The sequence below is a fragment of the Argiope bruennichi genome, chromosome 7 (assembly GCF_947563725.1).
Source record: "Argiope bruennichi chromosome 7, qqArgBrue1.1, whole genome shotgun sequence".
In the NCBI taxonomy this organism is placed as follows: Eukaryota; Metazoa; Arthropoda; class Arachnida; order Araneae; family Araneidae; genus Argiope; species Argiope bruennichi.
In genome coordinates, this window is record NC_079157.1 from 74211684 (window position 1) to 74237824 (window position 26141).

At 29.9% G+C, this 26141-nt stretch overlaps 1 protein-coding gene across 3 annotated transcripts in view; it reads left to right on the forward strand.

Annotated features, from left to right (window-relative positions):
* The window catches only part of LOC129976742 (single-stranded DNA-binding protein 3-like), a 297319-nt gene that overhangs the window by 196237 nt on the left and 74941 nt on the right, over positions 1-26141 (forward strand). For all 3 annotated transcript variants that reach the window (XM_056090468.1, XM_056090469.1, XM_056090471.1), the window contains one exon: positions 18563-18634. In XM_056090468.1, coding sequence (XP_055946443.1) covers positions 18563-18634 — 72 coding nt within the window. The remainder of the gene's footprint in view (positions 1-18562; positions 18635-26141) is intronic.

Below are 26141 nucleotides of genomic sequence, written 5' to 3' on the forward strand. Positions count from 1 at the left end.
ATGAAGGAACCCAATCGTTTGGGACCTATGTGATTTAAAAAGAAGTTTCCGAATATCGTTGCTTTTGATCTTCCACATCTTAGATTTAGAATTCAGCCCTCTTTCTTCCTTTCTTTCAGCGAATAGATAACGACCGACCTTAAGCACTGCAGAAAGAGAAGGCTTATGTGCGGGCAGCGGCGAAAATAATAAATCTACTACTAACAGAGAAAAAAAGAAAAAAGGAAAGAATAAACAAGCTCGATTACTTTTACTTTACTTTGCTCCATACCCTCATCGCTTTTAAACGACGTCGTTGTTGATATTAAGCCTCCAGTTTATTACTGAGCTCGGCGTGCTGAGGAAAGGATTACGATTTTATTTCGAGACCGATTTTATCCCCCCCCCCACTCTCCAGAAAATGCAGAGGGAGATTTCTTTTATTTATATATTTATTTTTTTAAGTCTCAAGGAGTCTCTCCCCTTTCTTGTTTGTTTTCGCATTGGTTGTCCGTTTAGGATGGATGGATATCTGGTGGGAAGGAAAGTTGAAGTGGATATTTGTGTGTAGTAGAGTTGAGAGGGCATTTCATAATGGAAATCATTTGTGTGTGTTTTTAAAAGAAATGTATAGAATTCTCTATATCATTTTTTTTACAAATTATTTTTGTTGTTTTTCAAAATTCAATGCAATTTACCTTCCCGTCTCATCAGTAGTATATTGTCTCGGAGAAAATGCCCGAGAAAAAGACAGTTATTTATTTCATTTTTTAAAAATAAATTTTTATACAAATTACAATTTTTATTTGTGGAGGGTGTAGCGTGTAATTTTCGCATCCTATTGCATTCCAGTATTCCGCTAGCAGAATAAAATTCTACTTTTTGAACAAGGTGTCGTGTAATTTTTTTTTTTTTTTTCGAACGAGAAAATTTTTTGTGATTGCAAATAGAAAAACGAAACATCAATTGCTCACAAAAAGAAAGATCTAATTTGAAATAATAGTTATAGATCAAATTTGAATGAAATGCTTTTATTTCAGATAATATTTGAACTTTTTTTTTTTTTTTTTTTTCAAATAAAAAGAAAAATTCAGAGAAGGCCCAAAATTTCTTGCGTGTTTCACAGTTTAGGAAGTTTGAAGTTGTCCCTTGAGGAAATCCAGTGAAGAAGTTCAGACTCATTATTTAGAATATGCGGGATACAGAATGTTACTTTTATTTAATATGAAATATTTCTTATAGAATAAGGCCATAAAAATTGAACATTTATACAACTTCAAAACAAATTCCATCTATTCTTTAACTGATACGCTTAAGTGAAATAAATATTTTAAGAAATTGTGATACGTTTGTGTAAAATAAGTATTTTCAAAGTATTTTAAGCCATTGTATTTTATCATTGTCCTAGAAAGCATTTCTGACACCTACATGTGGAAGTTCAGATATTCCGAAATGTCTCTTTTTAACAGTTGCATGTTATATTATATCGTTCCCCATTCTTACTGCGACGGACTATTTCGAGCTTTTCTGTTTTATCCCGAGAGCCTAAAAACGTCACCCATTCCTCGTTCATTTGCAGAATTCTTTTACCCACAAAATTCCTTGCAAAACTACTGTAATAGCTTTTGTAAATGAAATGCCGGTAATGTTACTATACCCACCATTTTTTTTTTCTGTGTTACTTCCTGAGAGAAATATATAACCCAATGTGGTTTTTAAACCCCTCCTTCTCTCCCCTCCTCTTACGATTTCTGTCAACATTTTTCATTTTCACCGCCTCATATCCCCTCTTTCTTTTGAAATATTTCTGGAATTTTCTGTGCTCTATAAGATCACAGGATGCAAGCTATATGTAGGGAGGGGGGGCAGTAGCATGTATACTTTAACATCTGCTTTACACCACATTTATACTTCAGTGGCTTAGATAACACTGGTGGGAACCTCAAACCATGCCACGCATTTCTGGTTTTGAAGGCTTTCTTTATTTCTTCTTCATTTTTCTAGAAGCCGAGAAATCTGATTATTAATGATGCACGGCGGATGTTGTCATAAAGAAGAGAAAAATATACGTGACGTACTTCGTGACCTTTTTTTGAATAGGCATGTAAAAAGTCCATTTATATCTTCCGTGTTCGGTGTCCGGAATTTGTGAAAAATTGTTCTTCACCTTTGGACCTTCTCTTTTCAAGTCAACCGTTGGCGTTTTCAAACTGCATGGATGGAGAACTGAACATCATCGTTTGTTAAGATGATTAAGGTTGTTCGATTGTGATCTGCTACTTCATTTTGGCAACCGCTTTTTGTTTTGCTACGAGGCTTGACTGTCAATGTTTGTTCAGTTGCTAGTTTCTCAATTTATTCTGTTTATTTCTTAGATGAACGAGCTTATTCCATGCTAATTATTTATTGTATATTATTTTATTTTTATATTTTTTACTTCAAAATAATTAGTTATTTCATAATGCTATTTGAATTACACTGTTTAATCTACATGAACCCTTATTGTATAACTGCCTTATGTTAGAAAGGAACAACGGTAGTGGTTTCCACAGAACTTTTTCTCATTTCACCTACACTATATCACATCATTGATTTAAATCACTGCGCTTATGAGTTACTGTATTTACATGCCTGCGAAAATACAGGTAAACAGTTAAGAATCTACATTGAATTCGAAATGATACGAATCTGCATTTTAGATCGTAACCTATGTACCAAGTTTTATCTTTGTAATTTTTTACATTTTGTAATTATCGAGTTCTCTTGAACTTGAACAGTTGGACATGCAGATTTCCCCCGAATGGATTTCTTTGAAAATTTGATAGAAATCTACCAATAAATAAATCTTATTTGTTATATACTAAACATACTAATGTACTAATGATTTTCCTTTAGTAACGAGAAAGTAAAAAGGAAAAGTAACTGTCTGTTTTCTATGAAATTTAATTAAGAAATTTAAGGCTAGAATTTAAAACATCTGTTAAATTTACTATTTATCTAGATGCGCAGTTGTTTTCCCTTTTTACGATTCTAAGATAAGGGAAAACAAGTATCAGATTTTCAAAGAAATCCATTCAGAGGAAATTTGCTAGTCCAACTGTTCCAAGTTCAAATGAAGATCCGGCAAGTAAAACTCAGTGAAATCTGTGTCCTTAATTTTTATTGCATCGTTTCAACAATTGGTGGGATTTGTTTCTTAGCCTTTTTGCATGAAGTCTTAACTATAATTTTGGCTTTTCTTGTATGGTAAATATCTTTCAAACGGATGATTCTCTCGTCTTGTTTATTTAACTCTTCATTAATGAAAATTTCAATATTTGTTTATCAGCATATAACCAAATATTGTTATTATTAGCCTGTGACACTTCCAGTTACAATCTCCCGAATTAGTCATCCTAAAATTATGTAGTAAAATTAATTCACATTCGGGTAAATAAAAAAAAAAGTTTTTTTTTCTTTCTTCTTTCTTTTATAAATACTATTATTGTTATTTGATACACATTCGGGTAAAAGAAAAGAAAGGGAAAAAAATGTTTGTTTTTTCTTTTATAAATTCTGTTATTGTTGTTTGATAAATCGAATGACATTAATTGTTATTTTCAAGAAATCTAAATAAAACGTCTTTCTTTTCTTTCATGCTGCTTCAAAAATTCAAATTAACTTCTTTAATTCAAAATTTTCCCTATTTTTTTAAAATGCAAACCATTCAATTTTGTTAATTATAATGTATCTTCGTTTTGAAATATTAAATTTGTGATTGTCTTCGTATGTTTTTCTTTTTTTTTTTTCGTAATAAGCCAAGTTAAAAAAAAAAAAACGGAATTTAATTTAAATAAATGATGTTTATTTTATCAATTATTGAAATTATCGTGGAAATGAAAAATGTGATCTCGACTGTCTAGCCATTTTTCTTATTCTTTCTATTCAATTCAGTCTTTAGAAAAATACATAGTTTTTAATGTAATTTATTTGCTTAATTATCTTACGAATAAATGAGTTTCATTATTCTATTTTTTTTACATATATTATGACTATACATTTATGCAGTAAAGAAGAAAATGCAAATTGTTTGGATGAAATTCGTTTATGAATTAATATTTAATAATTTTTATTCATTGAAACAGTTTTCTTATTTTTTTTTATCTATGACATAAGTTAATTAAATATTTTTCAAACGGATGTTGTTTATTTCAACAAATGACATATCTACTTACTCTGATGTAGAATGGATGATTTAAGCTATTTATTCCTATTAAGGGATTTGCAGTAATAAATGGCTGTTTTCTGAGCTTATTATTCTGCAAATTATATTAGTTGAATTTGAAACTGGACAGAATTAGTTTACCCAGAAATTTTGTCTGCTATTAAAGAAAATGGAGTTTTTTTTTTTTTTTTTTTTTTTTTTAAGATATAAATATTTTTCTGTGCATTTTTGTTAAATGCTTCATCTCGGTTTAGTTCAGTTTTTGTTATTAAAAAAAAATATCAACAAGTTGTCAAAATGTCCTCACGATTATTTAACGATTTGTGCTCTTCTTAACGTACGAGAAGAATTAACCCAACAACGTGAACTATTAACCGGTATCACGCGTCCATATATAATTTTACCAGATCATGTAAGTATGCATTCTCATTCTTTTCAATTAAAGCGTTGGTAGCAAGGCAATGGAACCTCATTATGCTATTAAAATAACTTAAACGCTGCTGGAAATTTTCGATCACTTCAAGCATAAAATAAATTGATCTTGTTGATCTAAATCGCAGAAAATGTATGGAACTTAATGAAAATGCTGCATTATAGATAGCATAACTTGATAACTACATAGTTTTAATTTGATTTTCTCTTTTATTTTCTTTAATCTATTTTGTAATTTGAGATCTCTAACGTTATTTATGACGATTTCTAATGAAGTTGCTTGGAAAAATATTGAATCTTGAAAACTCTCACTGGTCTGTATTTCATATTCTTCAAAGTTAGTTTGTGGAAATAATTTTTAAAAAATCATAATTCTTTTGAAATTTGTTAAATGATCATAATAATTTTAATTTCCGTTTGATGATAGCTACTAATGCATCTTTTTATTATTTCTTTCCAACCTAAGGGCATTACAAAGAATTTTCTGTTCGGAAATAAATATTCATAATTTTTTGTTCACTGAAAATGAAACCGTCAGTGAAAAAATATTCCAGGACATTTAATTTGGGATATACATAAAAAAAAAAAAAATATTCTGATTTTCGAAGATTTTAACTTTAGAACAACGGCAAAAAAAAAAAAAAAAAAAAAAAAGTCATTTAATAATGGCCAACATAAGCAGAAAAAGTGTAATAAAGTGAAAGTTTCTTTTCCATCTCCTGACCAGACAGCAGCAATTGTTCGGTCTCATTTGGCAAGTGAACAAAGCCTCATCAGATTGGAATCGGGCATTCTTCAGCAGTCGGGAATTCTGTAGTAGTAAGAGTGGCTCACTGACAAAGCGCTCCTCATTTCGTGGTTTGCTTATGAGAGCAATTTTTTATGCTTCGGTTGGGATTTTGCTAATGACCCGGTAAATGGTACGTCGCAGGATGCCAAGGCAAAGAAACACGCCTGGCGTTGGCTTCTAATGAATTTATGTGTTCTCATTTTGTAATTCTTTTCTTTGTCGGTACTTTTGTGAGCATCTAGTATTTTTGAATAGATAGTTCAACTTTTCGTGGCTCTTTTTGCTACTGTAAGGAAGGAAATAGTGTGGCTTTTATAAAAATTATCTCATTTATTTATGTTACTATTATGAGGAAACTATGTTGTAACGTGAAATAGTCTTTTATAAATATAACTAAACAATAATAAAAATGACTTATGAAACAGATTTCCACATCAGGAAACTTTGCACCCTATTTCTATATAGGTATTATTTCGTATTATGCAGCGTGTAGGTAATTGGACTCAATTAGTTGTGGTTTAAATAGATATAACGTTTCTTTAAAAGATTATCTAGCTCCAAAGAGATTCATACCAGTTAAAAATCAACTAATTAAATAGATAATTTTGACGTATAATTTTTAATGCCAACTTTATATCATAACAATGACAAAGAACAAAAAGTCTCAATGTGTACGGTAAAGAAAAAAATAATCTGCATCGAAAAAAAAAATTCCTTCGTTATAGTATACATCTGTTGGTTTATTATTGTTCACTAATATCTACTGTCATATTTTTTTTTATCGCCGAATTAATGATTCAGCATCAGTATAATTTTCCTTTTAAACTAATTCACCTGTTTATGCTATTGCATTGTTTATTATTCTGCAGAAGCATTATCTGGATTCAAGATCAGTGCCACTAAATATGCCTTAAAGGTCTTCTGAACTAAAACCTGTTCTGAGCATAAATAACAAAGTTGGTCCTTTTCATTCCTGCTTCCTCTGCTAAATATTAAGGTTTTTACTTTCTCCCTAAGAGTGAAAATCAGATTTTAGCAACATTTTTGGAAATAACATGTGGTTTTTAACTTTATCTCGCATAAGATTGTTGACAGCAAGGTGAGGAGACGGAAAACAAGCCATCCATCCTCATAAGAAGGTCGTTGGTCAGGAGGGACGTTGCCCGTGGGGGTGGATGAAAAGGGAAAAACGTGGGTGTGCGCCTCATGTGTTGTCCATCACCCACGAGACTAGCGTTGACAGTTAAATGGCCATGCTGACACCGTCGGGAATAGAGACCTTGTCAGGGACATCTTGAGAGAGATTTGCTGCGTTTATCGACCAAAAACTAAAGACTAGCGATGCGTTTCTTTCAAAATTTATGACAGCAGTAAGGAAGACTGGTGTTTCTATATTTTTGCGTTAGTTACTCCTCTAGTTTTGTTCAGTTGTGATGTCTCACTATTTTATTTATTTGTGTACATTAATCAGTTTTGACCTTCAGAGTTTAGATGTATATTATTTCTTTTGTAAGATTTCATTTTTTGAATTGTACCTCTTGCTCACCATTGGCATGACTAGAATTATTCATTGCAATGCGTCAAAAATGGTTCACCTTAATTTTAATATTTTATTTGAAATTCAAGGTGTAAGATATGTAATTTGAAATCTTGTCCTACAGCAGATCTAAATATATTCTAAATGTGTTCTCATTGATGAGATATTTTTAAGTAGTAAAATATCACTTTGGGTGACTTCCTCTTGCTTACTATGATTTAAAACTAGCGAGAACGATACAATTTTATATATTCTCAGAATGAAGTTATGCTCTTTAAACTTTACGAAAGAAATTTTAAAATGAAAAGTGTAATTTTTCTTTAGTGAATTAGTCAGAAGTGAATCTAATGTCGGACTTCCATTAAACAGCCTTAGCAAAAATTCGCTGATCAAAATAACCTGGTGACCATCTCATCTTCTGCCCAATCCTTTTCCCGTACAGAAAAAGAAACAGACTTTTATTTCTCATGTCTAGATCACTTTTAATGAGCAACTTGATCCTGCTTATTTGACTAATGGTGGGATATCGAAGAATGTAATAGTCACTCAAAAATTGAAACGAGTGGCGAGTATTAGGTTCTTAATATTACACCCTCTGCCTCCTTTTTGAAGCTGATAAAATCTTTCCACCACCTTTAAGAAACCTTTTCATGTTACTTTCCCACGTGTCTTGGATTCGTTGGTTCTAATCAGCGTAGGACGAGATAGATCTTCTTTTCCTTTTTTTGTCTCATCCTGCCGATTACTATTTGCCATTAAAATTCTACTGTGAAGCGCAGATGGGACATCATAATGAGATCTTGTGTTTGTGTTACTGCAACAAGGGGCGCTTGATGGCCACCACATGTTGGAAAAGCCCCCGGATCTTTCCCAATGACATTTCGGTGGGCGTGTTTTGACAGATGGTCGCTGCCTCTCTTGGTGGGAGAGAGGAAGTAATAGAGCGGGCCATTAAAAGGACTATGTTCTTCCTGTCGTTTGCTGCGATGAAGAGAACGTGTGGGAAAATTAAATGCGAAATTAGAATGGATGGTGACTAGAGATGGACGTACCCTTCTCTTGGTTTTGATACTTATTTAAATGTCTGACGCAAGAAGTTACTGCATATCTTGCTAGGAGTGTTTTTAAGTTAGACAGTTGTTGTATCGCAGGTCGATTACCCGACTTCTTACAATTTCTTCTCATAACATGATAAAAGGCTTGAATGTTAAAACTCGTGAATTAAAAGTTTTGAACAAAGAAACGATCGGAATAAAAAGTAAATTGCTTATAGCTTTGTGCGTTTTTAAATTAAAATTTAGATCTTTGAAGTTTATTATTGGCTTTTGCAGTGAGAAATTAGTTGTTATCTATTTCCCTCCGGACAGAGATTTTAAAAAAAAAATAAATCAAAGAGATAAATAAGTCAGAATAATTTTTTTGTAAGATTATTATTTAACTGCTAGTGATTTTTGAAAATATTGTTTTGTTAAACTTGTTTTAAAGTTTCCAAGTGAAACGTGCATGTAAAATGGCGATATATTGAATCTATTTTTAAATAATAATAATAATAATAAGAAGAAGAATTTGAAGTAAGGCAAGTATCTGGATTAACAAAAAACTTGTGATACAGCAAGAGATTACAGGGAATATATGGAAATATTGCTTAGGCCTCGTTTCTGTGCCATATGATTCTTTGAATGTGAACGAAGAAAATGGATGGAGGGCAGGAGGTTGGTGCAAGTAACCGATTTTTTGTATTCTGCTTAAATGGTTAAAAAATTCCATTATTTTTTTTATTCTTGAGTAAATTCAGCCCAATTTCTGTCCAGTACGACTTAATCTGTAGTTATTCGTTAATCGATCGTGTCATTGTTCATTCGTGGAATTTTTATTTGCAAGTGAAATTACTTTCATGTAGCGTGAATAATAATTTTATCATTTGAAAAAAGACCCCCCCCCATACATAAGGGGGGGGGGAATGTAAAAAAATGACATTACCTATTCGATTCTCCTCCCTCCCTTCTAACACCGTCATATTAACTTTTTGTGTCATGTGGAAATGGGTACCGTAACTGCTTAATTGAACTCGGAATGGAAATTCGCTGGAACATATGTTGCTCCATTGATAACTGAAATCAATAAATCTGGTCTCATTGAAGCTTTCTTTCACTGTCTGCTTTTTGAAGGTTTCTGCGAGATTTATCTTTTTTCTCCCCTTCTTCCCGTGCCAATAGTTATTTTATGTGTTGTGTAACGATATGATTGCACGGTTATCAGAAGCCAGAAATCGGCCCATTTTATTATGCTGCTGTCTAATGAATAGTGTCAAAGTTTGGCTTCCCCTCTTTTTTTTTTTATCATTTTTTTATTTCATAGTTCCTTTTTCTGGCGAAGGATAGTTTGAAAGCAAAGCATTAATCCAGCTAATGAATCAGTCAATCCTATCATAAGTTAATATAATAAAATCTTCCTTTTATATTCAATGGAGAGACTAATTATTTTTTTCGTTCAAATGAGTCGTCTAGTAACATGTGATAAAGATAAATTCGTGAAGGAAAAAATGTAACTATCTCAGTTTAGTTTTTTTGGTATATAAATATATTAAAAAATTTTAATTTTTTTATAAATGCTGTGCATACGGTCGTCAGGGTACCTTCTTTATTTCTAGTCACCTCTGCCGACCAGCTGGTTCGACGGGATTAATAGTCTCTATAATTTTCAATTAAAAATTTTGAGATAATGTGGTGTTAATAGCTTCTTTAGCAATATATTTTGGAGCTTCAAATTTTTATTATATATAACTCAAAACTTTTTAAGAAGCTTTAAGCCGTTTGATTAATTTTACTTGCATTTCCTTTATTTTCTGTCAATGCCCTGAAAATTCGTAAAAATAGATGCATTCTGCTATTACTAACCGTTTAATATTGTAACCTAACCTAAAACAATATAAAATTATGCATTTTTCTTCATGCTAATAGTATTTTAAATATAAATTTAAATCTTGTATAGATTCTTCTCAGAATTAAGTAAATACATCCCTATCTTTCCTTAAATCTTGCTTTAGCAATGATATTTGTGTCTTTAACAGAAGTTGAATTTCACACTTTTGCTCGTTTTATTATTTTTTGTATTAATGTCAGTAGTAATTCAGACTGCAAAACAATAGAAAAAAAATATCTGCAGCTTTGATTGTAAATTTTTATCAATAACTCTGGTATTTTTCTTCTTTTTTTTATATTTTATATTTATTGTACGTGTGTTATCGTTCGTGATGTATTTAATATTTGTTCAAAATTCTTACGTATTTTTGTATTCTTGTAGGCAAATATGCTTGAAATGTTTTTTTAATTGATAATATATAGAAAAAATATTATACGGCAAGAAAATCAGTATCATTAAAAGAATTTTTTGAATTTTAAGATGGTGTGAAAATAATTTTGGACTGTAATATTTTTATGTTAGCGCAGAAAAAGGCCAAAATAGTATTTATTTGTAATTAAAATTTGAAAAGAAAGTTGCTTCGAGAAGCACATCCCCCCTCTTCAAAGTATATACGAGTCAAGCTTGGTAGCTGTGGGTCAAACGATCTGGACTGCAGAACACACCCACACCCACCTATTTATAAGTGAAGATAAACTCTCCAGCTGAAAGTTAACATTATTTTATCTATGTTTTTTATCATTATTTTGGCTTACATTAAATAGTTATTAACTAAGTAGATCGCTATTTCTTTTCTTAAGACATTTTTTAACTGAGGGTTTATTGATTTGTCTCCTCTTCTTTTAAACTATTCTCTGTTAAATAGGGCCATATTAAATTATCTATATGGGAAAAATGTGGCAAAAAAGTTGTATATTGGTTAGTGTTCATATTCTTTCGAAAGTTATAATTCCTTATTTTTTGCATCACAAAGTTTATATATCTTTTCATAAAAGTGGACCATTCTTAAAAATTATTTGTTTAAAAATCATTACTGTTATTTTTTTTCTTGTAGCTGTTAAAAATACTTAAAATTATTGAAAGAACAGAAATGCAGTTTCTAAACGGTGTTTTCTTAGTAAATTCTCTACGTGCCATTTTTACATCGGGCAGAAGAGGAGGAGGGAGGGAAGAAAATAAATATATCTTTACATTATCTCAAGTTCTTTAAAGATATTTCAGATAAGAATCATCTTCAACAGATCTGACTTGTTCTCACAAAAGTTTATTGTCTTTGGAGAGTTCTTTAAACTACATTCACACACCAACAAAAAACGCAGCCGCTTCTTTCAGTGCCTGTGCTGTTTTTGCAATAACATTTCAGCGTGTTCGGTGTTTTGAAATGCTTGTTTTGATTCTATCTCTGTGTTCTCTTTTTCTGTTGAAGTGGCGGTGCTCCATTAACCATTCCTGCAATTCTGTATTCAGTTCGTTCTTGTGTGTTGGGCACGTAACATCAGTTATCTGTCACACGGTGCGGAGGTTTACAGCCGTAAAAAAATGGCCAGGAAAGTGCTCCCGTAAGCATGTTTTTGGAATGCCTTCTTCATGTCGTGGCCACGAATTGCAGTCTTTAATGAGGCAGCGAGACTTATCGGCAAAGGTTATTTTTAAACCAAAATGGCATATATTTTTCACCGGCTTTTTCGTTAATGAACTAGGTGAGCATCTTGCGTGAAAAGTTATATTAACCCGCGCGCATCCTTTTTTTTTACTTCCCTCTGTCTTTCCATACCGCGTTTTTCATGGTGTAAATGTTTCTAGTTCTGTTTATGCAAGGCTTATTTAGGGTGAGGTAGACGGTAATTTGCTAAAAGAGCTCTTCCTTTTCAGCTGTAACAGCAACTGACGCCTTGTTATGAGTTTTTTTAAATTTTATCTTTTCATAATGTTGATAGTAGTGGTAGTGATTATTAGTGTTTTATCATGTATGCTTAAAATTTTTCAACTAGTGTTGTTTGGCCACTGTAATTGGCTGAAACGTTTTGGTTGAATATTAATTTCTTTACCTCGCGGTGCTCCTTTTATTTTTTAAAATTCTTCATTTGCTTTCTCGCATACAAAGCATATGAAGAAGAAATTATTGAAATTTTCAAACAATTCACCCCCTTCTCCCCACATTTTGAAAAATGTTGAACCCCCTGAATCTGAATCCTCGACCCTTTCTCGCATACTCTCTAATAAATGTATTTGTTTGCAAATAACATGCGGGTAATAACGAGCTTAGTAACGTGATCTTTTATGGAGTTTTTGCAATACACAAGAGCCAAAACACCGATTATGTATTTCGGACCAGCATTTATTTTTCTCCCCAACTGATTAAAACTAAATATGACACAGAACTACAATTGTAGTTGCAAAACCACATGCTAAATTGTATGTATTTAAGTCTTTCCATTTTTGAGTCCATCACATTTACATGCTTGTGAAAGCATATACTGACTAATCAGTCACTTGACGGATTTGGTTGCAAATTTGATACACATGTTTAGACTTGAGATGCTGAATCTATAACTTTTATCCATTTAATTCTCTTCGTTTTTAATTTTTTGCTACCTTATATTCGCATAACCAGACAGATTTCCTCTGAATAGATTTCATTCCAAATATGACAGAAACCTACAAACTTATATAAATACATATACTAAATTCCGTCCGTTTAGATCAAGGCTTTTTTGCTTTATCATATTCACGAACAAAGAGACATAATTCCAGAATTATTTTTTTACTCGGTGAGGTCTGAATCCTGGAGTTTGAATTTTTTGACTATTACAATATTTTCTCTTAGTAACGAAAAAGTTTAAAAAAAAAAAAAAAAATCTGATCGTATTTTGATCATTTTTGACAAATATTAGAAATTAGCTAAATAAATAAAATTTAGTGCATGATTCATGACACCAAATTATGGCAAATCGTGTATCATAGTAATCAAATAATCATATCATAGTAAAGGAAAAAGATCATAAAAGTATACTCGGCTGTCTTTATTACGCGATGTAACTAATTATGAAACTTTTCATATTATGGAAATATGAGAGAAATTCGAATAGAAAGGTGAGCAACACTCCCACACGTTTATAAGGGACTTAATATTTCGATGAATCATCTTTTAAATCATATTCATTTCTTTTACTCTTCAATTTTATTCCATAAGTGTGGCGCCCTTGCTTTATACTTGCATCAAATTATGATATTTTAAAATTTTTAAGTTTTAACGAAGTCATTCGTATAATTCGATACAAAGATGACCGTAAAAAATGACCATGAATCCGTAAAAGTTTTATATGTTTTGTGCTCTGTAATTTAAATCAAGCAGACAAAACGTTTTCTAAATGAAAGGAGGTGGCATTGATAATATGGACCAACACAATCTGGAAATTAAAGATTTAGTAGTAGAAATTCCTATCTAAATGTTAGATTTACCTGTTTTAGTTCACAAGATGATGTTAGACTAGACGTTTTCATTTTGGAAATACAAAAACTCTTGTATTTATATGCGGAGAGGTATTTGAATTGTTATCTCCTCCCCTAAACGAAAGAATTATACTGGATATTTATACTAAATTGCCGTTGATACCTATTATTATAATAGTTTTAAAAAGAAGCAATTTATTTCTATGTTCAAAAATGAAATGTGAAAATTCCATATAAATGCAAATTGTTCACAAATGCATTCTAAAAAACATTTGATTTAATTTAATTCTAAATAATGAATTCTGAATAATTGATTAAAACATGACTGCCTTTCATTTTGAAAAAAGTTTTTACTGCTAATACGAAATATTCGTACAAGCAGTAAGCCATGCCTGTATATATTAATGATTTATCTAATAAATATAACATATCTAAATTCAATTCCTGCTTATTATTATGAGAGCATTTGGAATTGATTAAATCTCAAGCTACATTTTTTATTTTATATATCGTGTTTAATTTCATTTGCATTGAAATTCATTTAATTTAGCAAAGGATGCATGAATTAAATTTCTATCAGCGTTGTCAAAATTCTCTGAAGAGATAGATGGGGGGAAAAAATCCAATGTAAATACATCTGTTTCGTATTAATGCAATTTAATATTTATTAACTTTATATCTTTAATAATTAAAGTTTCTTTATGAATTTTCATTATATGATAATGTAACTGAGTGTTGCTAGGTACAATCGAATGAATGCGTTATTTTGCATAAGCTCTGTCCGTATTTCTTGAGAATTTTAATTTTATTTTTAAATTTCATTTCCTTATTCTTAATTATATTTTATACTAAACTGATGATCGATGATATGTAGTGATATACGAAACTGTTATTAATTTTACTCCCCCCCCCCCTCATGAATTTTTTTTTCGAACGAAGAATGGAGCTAGGAAGCAATAAAAAAAAATTAGTTGAATTCAATTGTAAGAGAAATTTTAACTAGATATTTGAAACCTAACCGGTATTTTAAAACTATTGTCTCCTCCAATTATTAGAAAAGCTGAAATAAACACGATTTAATTTGTTTTCGTTATCCAAAAATTTGTTTGGTCTCCCTCACATGGGTTCTGGTCCAGAATTTAAATAAGCCTTGTTTCAAAGAACTGAATAATTTATTTTTATAACAAACTTATTGAAATACGTAAATACTTAATGCTGTACGATAAAATAAAAATTACAACACGCAAGCAAAAGTGATTATTTATACATCTTGGATGAATTTTATAATTTGAAATGATTTATTTTGAGAATATGTTCCTTAAATTTTGGTTATAAAAGTTAAATTTCTTTTTATGACCATCTTATCTATTTCTGAAAATAATAAATAATTCCTCTAATGGCACTTTCTTATCTCTTTTCTATATTTTACTTATTTCTTGTGATGGATTTAGGTATCTTGCGGGCGTACATATTTCAAGCTCCTTATTTAATAAACATGACAAAATAGTTTCACATTTCTGAGTTTTTAATGTTAATGATTTATATTTGGTTAATCTTTTTTTTTATTAACTTTTCGAAAATGTTATTTTTGTTATTTACGGATTATTTATTATCGAAATGATTTCTTTTTGATTTACTTATTATGACTTCAGACAACTCAGCATCCATGTTTATATACAGTATTATTGAAACAAACTTTGTGTGTTTATAAAAATTCTAATAATCAAATGATAATAATGAAACATATAAAAAAAACTGAACAATTATACTTGATAAAGTGTTAATATCACCCTAATGTTTTATAGCTGAATGAATTTGCATTTTTTATAAAATTGTTTATTATTTAGGAAAATACGATTTCAATAAAATTCTCAGCCTAATGGCCCTTATTTGATATCCACTACTGCTTATTTCATATTCACCTAGTTTAGTAATCGCCCCACGATGTAAAATAAATTATTCCTTGAAAATCATAGTTCAACCATCTTTGCTTAGGGTAGCCATTCGCAACGACTCAGTTCCCATGACAAGGAAATCTAAAGATTTACACGGTATAGTTCTACAGTGGGAGGAAGCGAGTAGAAAATGTTTACTTGACTGAGTCCAATTTGATCAGTATTGAATATAGGGGGGGGGGCTTCTTTTTCTTTCTGAAAACAGTATCAGATCATTCTGCATTACTTCATGGAAATTTGTGGATATCCCCTATGGACATTGTGCCCCCGCCTTTATGACCCCCCCCCTCTTTCCTAATGTTAAATGGGAAATTGAATCGCGACTACTTCAAAAGCAAAGAAATGTAGCGAGAGGATTGAATGGATTTTAAGCGATAGTGTGTTCAATTAGATTAAATTTATTTTTCTCTCTTCTTATTCCTGTCTAAATACAATCCGATTTTACTGTTGTTGAGATGCCTGCTTCCTTCGTCTAATGAATTCTAAATTAAATTCCTAAAAAGGCGGTTTTCTTTCTGCCAGTCTTAGTTTTTTTACTTCCTTTGGATTCGTGGATGGAAATGGATTGCGTTTGTTTCCCTCGAATTTTTAGGACTCGCTGAGCGCTCAGTGCTTGGGAGAAAGATATGATTAAAATGGGTTTTTGGTTTAAAAGAACCTGAACTTTTTACTTTTTGGTCTAGTTTGATGTTGAGCTTATTAATGAGCATGCTCTAAGTTTAGAGCCAAGGAATGAAAATGGAGTTTGTTTATCTTGGATCATTTCCTTTGGGAAGTATATTTACGCTATTTTTTCCGGAGAAAAAAATTCTTTTGTTCTTTATATATATTTTTCTGCAAGGGCTGGGAAAGATGTCAGTTTCTTTCATTATTATTTGTTTAACTCAATTTCGCATTTGAAGGGGGGGAGAGAAAGTTGGACGTTATAAACATATTTCCTTTTGTTCTTGAAGTTCCAGAGAAAATTGAAAACAAATAAGATTTTGTTTCGAGAAATCTTGAGTATTAAACTCAAAATGAAATTGAATGCTTTTGTCATGATATCCAATTATTCAAAATTCAATCAATCATGTTTAAAAAAAATGAAAGAGTTTTAATAAAATTTTATTTTCCTTTGCCATAAAAGCGAATGAATGTTGTCTGTTCGTGCGAGAGATGTTAGTTTTGAGAAAATCGTTTTCCCTTTTTTATTTTCTGTTCTTTAAACAATGTATGAATCCTCATTTCCGTTGCATAATCTTACGTATAGTTTGCGAATATAATATAAAGAAATAACCATCATAAATCTCTGCAATAAATTGATGAAAAATATCATTTCGTTATTTTAACAATTGTATAAATATTTGCTAAATTTGTCGATCTTTTTCCAGTCTGTAAATGCAATCAATGCTACATATCTTATTTCTTACTTTTTCAGCTTCTGCATTATTATCAAGCAGAGGATTTTCTTCCCCTCCTTTCTTTTTTTATTATCTGTTATTTCATTATAAAGAAATAATGAAAAGGACCTTAAACAATACATGTCTTGGGGACCCCTTTTCCTCTCTGTAACTTTTCAGACGAAATATTTTTATTTTTACTTTAATTTTCTATATAATCAGTTTTATATCTCGATTTTCTGATAAATTTATTAACATTCAATTATGCTCCCTTTAATCCGTGAGATTTGGTTGCAGTATTTCGCATATAAAAAAAGATTATTCAAGATTCAAGTTTAAAATCGATTTAAACGAAATAATAAAAATTTACGAACGCAGTTTTGATTATTATTTAATTATAGAACTGATCATTCTTAAAATTTGTACTAATTTTTTGTTGGAATTTTTAACAATGTAATATAAAATGTGTAAAAGGTAATTAATGAGAAATATGAGGTAAATGATCTAACATTAAATGATTCTTGCTTTTAATTTGAATCAATTCGAATGCATGACTCATGTAAATTTTAAGAAAAGAAAAAAATGATAATCTAATATTAACTTTTTGGCGGTACATTTATTTGAAACATTTTTGCATTTGGAGCACATTTAATTTTTTTAGACATGTAGAAACAGTAAATTTTATGCAAGAATTAATTTATTTAATATTCGTGATATATATTCCGCCATGATTTTGAGTTCACTGTTAGTTAGTATATAGTAAAACTGTATTAAGGAAAAAGAATTTAAACAAATGCATGGTGTTTCGAAATGCCAGATATATCCAAAGGATTAAGTGCTCTCAGAATATATATAATATACTCCGTAATGGGAATCTTGGCGGTTGCTTACTTAGAATAATCCTGTCATGCTAACGAATCGCAAAATATTCGTAATTGATAATTTGTTGAATTATGTAAAGTTTTCGTTTCTCTTGTATTTCAAAATCAATTTCAGTATTTAAACTTGAAGTTACTTTTTTTAAAAGTAAGCACCCATCCTCGAAAATAAAGTTAAGCAACACGGGATATGACCTCTACAACGAAGTAATTAACCGGTAGGAGCCTTGATAAATAGGTTCATTTAACATAGTAAATCAAACCAGTTGCTTGCTAGCTATTCAACTACTACTATTCCCAGTCCTCGACCCTTGTGCTCAGGAATGGACCGTCATGCGGGCACTGTTAAAAGCACTGCTTCCGAATGGGTAATGAGGAGAAAGAGAGCCATCCAGTGCTCTGGAATTGTATGCTTATCACAAACTCCGACGGAGCATCATTACTCACGGGGAATATTAGCGAATGGATAAAGAGAATGCTCAGCTGTGCAGTGGCGTAGCAACCAGGGGAGGTGGCTAAGAGGAATATAAATGCCCTTGAAAGGGGCGATTTTAAGTATTTTGTGGCCCTAAGCAGGTTATAATACGAGGCAACTATTTTATATATTATGATTGCGGTTCATCAATGCCTGTATTTTTATATTTTTTTAAGCAGATACTCAGCGTTTAAAAATACTATAATAATTGTGAGAATGTAAGGATATATATAGGAACTCATATAGCGATTTGTTAATAATTTTTTTTGTTTCAATAGCTCATTGGTGAATTATGATAGTTAGTACAACTAAGGAAGAATCAAGAGGTTGATCCTCTTTTGCCAACGAGAACTCTGACATTTTGAATAAGTATATTGATCGTGTAAGATTAACTAACCAAAGAATCTTTTCGACTTATTTTTATATATGGTGAATAGATAAACATAATCCATCCTAAGTATCCATTTCTTTTTTAATGTTTGTGCTTATTGCTGAATATCATGTCATTTTCATTAATATCTTTTATTTATATTCAAATGAAATTATTTTTCTTTTCAGCCGTTCATGTCACCCAGGTATCCCGGTGGACCTAGGCCGGGAGTGCGAATGCCCCAACAAGTAGAATTTAATGTAAGTACTTTGAATTAATTTTTCAACTGTTTTATATCAGCATTTCTCAAATTTTTAATTTCAGAAGTCTCACCCTGATTTGGACGAGTTACTTTACAAAATTCCGCGTGTTAACCTTTTTAGTTTCTTAAAAAAATATTGGTTTTTATAATCGTATATAAACATTAGCCACGCGTTTTAGTACTGTAGCATACCTTGCATCATTATTGCGCTTTTTCATGACTCACATTTTCACGCTTTTAGACATTTGGATTTTGTAAACATTCCATATTTTGATTTTATTATAAATATATACAAATATTTTAATTTCATAAATGTGGCGCAGCTTAGCCAAAGATGACTTTTGTTTCGGGTCGCACCCTACAATTTGGGAACTCCTGTTTTTTATAAGAAGACTTATCTTTGTTGTACAGATAGATATCATTTGCAATTATGTGAAAAAGTAAGTGATTCCTTCAAAAATTTTAGTATTGGCCTTCTGATGAAATTTTATTAATTGGGCTTCTGATAATTTTTTCCCCTCATAAAATAAGTACACTTTAATAAATATTGTTAAAAATAACGAATGTACTATTTTTTAAGGGAATTTGAAAGAAAAATGCATAGTGATAATTTATTTAGTATGTATAAGTTTAGTAAATTTCGATCATTTTAATTATTCATTAATATAACTTTACTTTTGCCTGTTATTTAAAAAACGAATGCACTACTGGCTGCTTACAATTATTACAAAATATGATAATGAATACATAATTTTTATGCTTAGACTTTTAGTTTTTTTGATTTATTATTTTTCTCGGCTTATCAACGAGAATTCATTAAATGGCAGGAGAAGAGACTTAATCAAATATTTATTTATTGCGAGTTCTTTCGTTGAATTTTTTTACTAAAGGCTTTTCTGTTACGTTGCAATGTTTATTTTGTGTAAATCAACGTGCGACAGTAATTAGTCCTACTTCTAATGCAGTTATATTGATATACATATTAAGTTAGTGTCTGTCGTTTTTTTTAAATATTTCTTTTTGAATTCTGAATAAAAATTTTAAAGAACTATCTAACTAACAACGAACAACCGGCATTTATATTCTTCTGAATTCTTGACTGTGGAACCCAATTCAAAATACCGACTTAGAATTCTTTTCTGTCACTCCTATTCAAAAGAACTTTTATTTTTTCTTTCTTATTTTACCCTCTGTCCTTGGTAAGTCTGCAAATATGCGAAAAATCTTCGTTTCTCATTGTTTGAAGCTCACTGTGCGACTTCTTTCAGTTATAATTAGAGAGAACGTTGAATAAAATAAAGCAGCGTCTTTAAAACGCTTTTATTTCGGAGTCTTTAAATTATTCTTTTGTCTTTTGAAGACTTAATGCATTGAGATGTTGAAGAGACTATCTTAAATGTGTGCAATAAACTCCGATCAAATATTCTAACAAATTAGTTGACTGTATGTTTTATTATTTTTTTTTAATTCATTCATAGCAGATTACTCCGTTGTTGTATCAAACTTTTAATAATTACTTCTATTATCTTCCGTTGAAAATTTATTTTTACGTAATGAGATGATATGTTTTGATTCTTCCTATGCGAGTGAATGACTGTTATTTTCTCTTGCTAATGTTTTAAGTTTTGGAGGGAAAACTATTTTGATTATTATTAAACAACTTGATTATAATTAATGGTAGTTGTACTGTTGGATAGGGGAACATTCCAGTATTAAAAATAGCGACATCTTAAAATATGTTGGAAGCGAGCGAACATATTTCAAGTAATAAAGAAATTGTTTATAAAATTTCTGGTAGCATTTTGTTCTGAAAAGAAACGTAATTTATTTTAATATATATATGCTAATGGTAGTTAACTTGTCATGGATATTATATACCAGACTTCAGTAGTTTTCTATTACAAAGTACAGAGAATAATAAGTGGGCCTGCACCAAAAGCCTTTTTTATTATTTTTATCTTTTTATTTTCTATTTCTTGATCTTTTTTGTGTATGTGTGTGTGTATGAAGCAAAGACCCCCTTTTTTAAAATTCTAATTAGATTTTAGATTTACGTTTATAACATAAAATAAGTTGGACAAAGAAAAAAAAGTACAGAGAATACAGAAAAAGTACAGACTACCTGAAAATATGACAATATGAATAACATCTTTGCGTATTAAAAAAGGTGGACAGGGGAAAATAAAATGAATCTATTGACGCAAAAAACAAACAAACAAACAAAAAACAATTCAGCTGTTAATTATTTTCTAGAAAAATGTTCGTTTTTCTAAAATAGTCGAATCTCCTAGCACTAATTATGAGGTTAAAACTGAATGAACGTTTCAATTTTTGAGTAAGTACTTCGATTTTCCGCTCCACGTAAACATGATTTCACCCCTTCTATTTATACATCCTTTTTCCGCGAAACTATATCTAGCGCCTCTTTTTTAAAAAGCTCTTTCATTTACGATATAAATTATCTTGCCGATTTATTTTTTCATCGTGTCAGTAAAACGTTAAAACGATATAGGCCCGTTAAGATGGGTTATCTTACCCCTCAACTCACGAAAGATTGCTGTAAATCTAGAACAATATGTGTTTTTGCTCTGAAGTAGTTAAATCGCTCAATTGCGACTAGATTTTGTCGATTAGAGCAAATGGCGAAACGCGGAAGAAGAGGAAGCTTTAATTAAGATCCAGTTACCCCAAATATTAATTAATGATCAATGTTTTTTTTTTTTTTTTTTTTTTGCTCATTAAAGCTTCGTGGATATAGTTTTTCCTCCCCCTCTTGTTTGCCGCTTAAGATGCTGAACACTTGATCTTCACTTGCAGCTTAATAAATGCATTTCAGTACTTTTTAAAATATGCGCCGTATCAATTAGCACTGTTCATCTTTTGCAATCTTCTTATGGAAACATTTTTTTTAATATCTTTAATGACTCACTTGTGTTAGAATTTCTCGCATAAATTACTCTTTCTAATTAATACTTCAAGAATATTTTTAGGTGCTGAATTTCCAAAGTTGTATAAAGTTATTAAATCTTTTCTTTAGTAATTTTACGTAAGAACTAAATTTTTAACATATGAATTTAACAGTAATTTTTTTCCTTATTAAGTAAACCTATCCGAACAAAGTATCCTGTATTAAATGGGTTCTTTTAATAAAATAATTGTTTTAGATTAATTATTCGTTTTTAACATAATTATTTAAAGTTTGGTTGAAAGTGAAATGAAAGCCTAACATTTTAGAAACTTAATATAAAATTTTCGTGTCATATTTAAAAGAACTCATCATATCTGTTTAATTGAAAAAATTGAATAACTTTATCTGTTATATTAACGGTATTATTCGGATTTTTTTTTAATTATTATATTCATTACAGTCAGCTATGATTTCATGCTGCAACTAAAATTTGCGTGATTTATTTTAAATTGCTCAAGTATTTAAAATTATAATAATTAATTTGAATAACTTTATCTGTTATGTTAATTGTATTTATCTAGTTTTTTTTAATTATATTTATTACAGTCAGCTTCTACGATTTCGTGCTACGACTAAAATTTGCACTATTTATTTTAAAATGCACAAGTATTTAAAAATATAATAATTAATTTTGTTTTTTGCATATCGTTTGCCATCTCTGAAATCTTTTCTAAATTAATATCTCAAAATAATGAAGTACTGTCGTAAAATAAATTTGAATAAAATATTCTGAAATTCAAACGACAAGAACTAAAAGTATAAGATCCTTAAATATCACTGCATTATGTTTTTTAAATGCTGGTCATATTTTTTTTTTTTTTTTTTTTTGTTTGTTTAAGAATCCACTTTCTCCATAGTTCAATTTTATGTAAACATTTTATTAGTTATTTGTCATAGAGACAGATGCTATAATTTTTTTTTTAATTTATTTATTTACCATCAGTGTATTAGCGTTCTCTGATTCTTGGAAATCTTGAAGCTTCAGCTAATGCATTGGACAGACGTAAGCAAATATAATCTCAAAAGATAACCACGGTTGAAAACGCGCGGCATTAGTGCATCTCTGTTTTGACGACTGTCTAGGGACTCATTTTCCCTGATCAAGCGCTTTTTGTCAGACTCCTTAATCTACTATGATCGACATCATTAGCTTTCAACAGACGCTAACATGAAACCATTTAAAACAGACCAAAAGAAGAGAGAGAGAGAAAAAAAAGGTATTTTATTTAGAGAGATTAAATTATAGCATTTTTCTGGAGAAAATTCTGTCTTGAGTTTTAGTAGTGAGATACCACATTCCTATAGCTGAATGATTTCATCATTTAAAGTTTATTGTAATAATCCGTTTCCTTTTACTAATTAAATAAAGATGGAAGACTAGGTCATGTTGTCTTCAGAGCACTGCCTTTGTGGGCATCTTCGTTGGATTTAAATTAGGAATCAAAATATAAAATAAAAAAATAATCTTTTATTAGAGAAGGAATTCCCTTTGATAAGGATAGTTTATTGATCATGTAAAACAGGTGCAGAAATTTAAATGCATTCTTTTTTTTTTTCTTTTTTTTTTTTTTTTTGCTTAGTATGATCATTTATGTATGAAAGACTGGAATTTTTAATCTTGTTTTCATTCATTTTCTGATGTCCTAGTATTTAAAAGTTTTGTTGAAAATTTTCTAGAATGGAATTTTTAATTCTTTTTTCATTCATTTTTTGATGTATTAATATTTAAAAAAAATTTTCACCTGTGTTATTATTGACATTATACTATTTTAATAATTTTTGTACCTAATTATCAATTAATTTAATTAAATTTTGATTTCTTATAAGTGGCATCATTTATTGGTGAATTTGAGAAAAAATTTAACATAACATTTTACATTACAACAACATTGCATTATAAAAATTTTGCATTTATAAATTACGTATTAAAAATTAAAAAATAATTATATTTTTAAAAAAAAATATAGTTTTTTATTATATTGATAAAATTATTTTAAGAAACCAAACGAACCAACCAGCCAAACGAAGAATCAGCCAGGATTCATGGAATCAAATTGAATTTGTAAAATTTCTATTATTGTTCATTTCTCATAAACTTAATTTAAATCAATGATTTGAAATTTGATATCCACGGCTTAATTTTGACGATTTTTTTTTAATAAAACGTTAATAATTATGTTGATTTATGTCAATATATATCGTACAGAATTTCACGATTTTTGCTACGTTTGTGGCTATCAGTATGTTTATTTTGACTGAGATTATCCAGGTGGATTGTATATATATTTATATTTTCCGTTATACTTTCATTTGTAAAAATATAGAATAACTATACAATTTAAAAAAAAAAATCGATATTCAGTAATATCTCAATCTGACAAAATGCAGACAAACACAGCATGTCGATGAATAACGTCAGAGTATTCCTACGATTTCTTCATATAATCGACTTCTTGCTACTTGAAAAAGCGGAAGAAGCTACTTTCATTGTAAATATAGGTTTTATCTCACATAATATCAATTATTGACAGTTAAAATTTCAATTATTTTGAAAATACTTTGATCATAGTCAGCATTATTTAATCAAACATATAGATACATTACGTATTTCTTTCTATAAGCTTGATTTGTTTATACTTTTATTCTTTTCTTTTTACGCTAATTTAAGGATACGGAAATAATCCGCCAATGAATCTTCTAATAGCTATTTCCCTTCGGGGGAGGGGGGGGGATTTTCCTTCCATTCTTTTACCCACGGCAAAATAGAGCTTAACTAACTCGTTAAGACGTCGAGAAACCCAACCGCAGAGGGAGCGAGAGAAGAAAGCCCTCCCGAAGCATTATATTTTTATCTTGTAATTAAGCCCTAAAAAATTGCAAAACTCAGCAGGATGCTTCGTGTGATGAGATGAAAATTGAGATTTTTCGTGAGTGTCAGCTGTTAAGAGAGAACCCGCGTGATGCATCTGGTATGCTCCGTTGTTTTGTCTTTTTAATTCTTGGCAGGCACCGCCACGGTTTCTTCTCATTATTATTTCCCGATCCTGTCACTTTGCTAAGGGATGGGTTCTTAATGAAGTCGCCGCTGTGTAGGTGCCGCGCTTAACGCAACTGTGACACCTTTTTTTTTTTTTAATTAAAGAAAATGGGTTTTAAAAATCTTACGCCTTCCGCTTGTGATATAAATAGAACTTAAGTGAATAGATATGTTAATATTATAAATGGGTAGTTTAACATTTGTTGTTAGTTTTTGAAATTTTCTTTCTTCCCCGATGATACCTATAAATAAATGTCTTGAATAAATACATGGCTATAGTTTTGTCCAAAACATTGACTTAAGTTATGTACTTTAGGCATATCTCTTTGATAAGTATTTTTATCTCTTTATATATATATATATATATATATATATATATATATATATATATATATATATATATATATATATATATATATATATATATATATATATGAAGGGTTCGTGTTTTACGCTGTCTGTTTAGAAAAAAATTTGTTGAACGACTTTTTAAACCAAGTATATTAATTTTTGATGATTTAAGTTTATGATATAAATACGAAGGAAAGTTATTAGGCAATATTTACTGCGTTATTAGACATTTTGGCTATTGATTTTAAATGGATTCTAACGTACAATAATCATTCTTTGTTATTTTTGTAATTAATTTTTAAAAAGCAACTCCTGATAATTTTTTAAGCAGCTTAGTTTTCAAACATCATTAACTGGAGTTTAAAAATATTATTGAATAAAAAAATAGGAGACCCTTCTATTCGAGATTAAATCTTTCAATATTAGAAATTGTACCCAGCAATTAAAAATTATTAACTTGGATTTTATAATATAAGCCTTTTTTTTTTTACCCCTTTCAACTCGATAAAAACTATTTAAGAAACTAGTTGGCAAATTCAAGAATAAGAAATTAATAGGAGGTTCGAGAATTAATAGCTATTCTTTAAAATTCCTTACTACAGTTTATTTTATATATAATTTAGCAGATAAGTTTGAAAAACCATACGATCGATGGTTTCATTTGAAATAATATATATTTGTTTTTTAAGAATAGAAAATAATTGTGTGAAATTAAATATTTTAAATTTTTCATTTCACAAAACATAAATAATTCTCTTAAGCGGCTCCCAAAAAAACGCGTTTATTTAACTGCAAGATTTGGCAAAAGCTACAATGTTTTTTCCCTATCAGAATGCAAAAGATTATTTAAAACGAATGTAAATGTATTTTGTTAGAATTGTAGTTCAGTTTAGAGTTCTTTTTAGGAAAATGAAGCATTTTTTTCCTGTTAGAACGCAAGAAAAATTACTTAAAAAAATTTAATGTACTACGATAATAAATGTTTATACTATACATAATTAATTTCCTTTCGAATATACCATTTATTTTTAAGCACACTAAAATATAATTAAGACTATAAATGTCTTCATACTGTCAGCAGGGCTGTTTTAGCAAATCTGAGCATTCTGGGTTAAAATAATTTGATGTAATATTAAAATCGTAATAGAA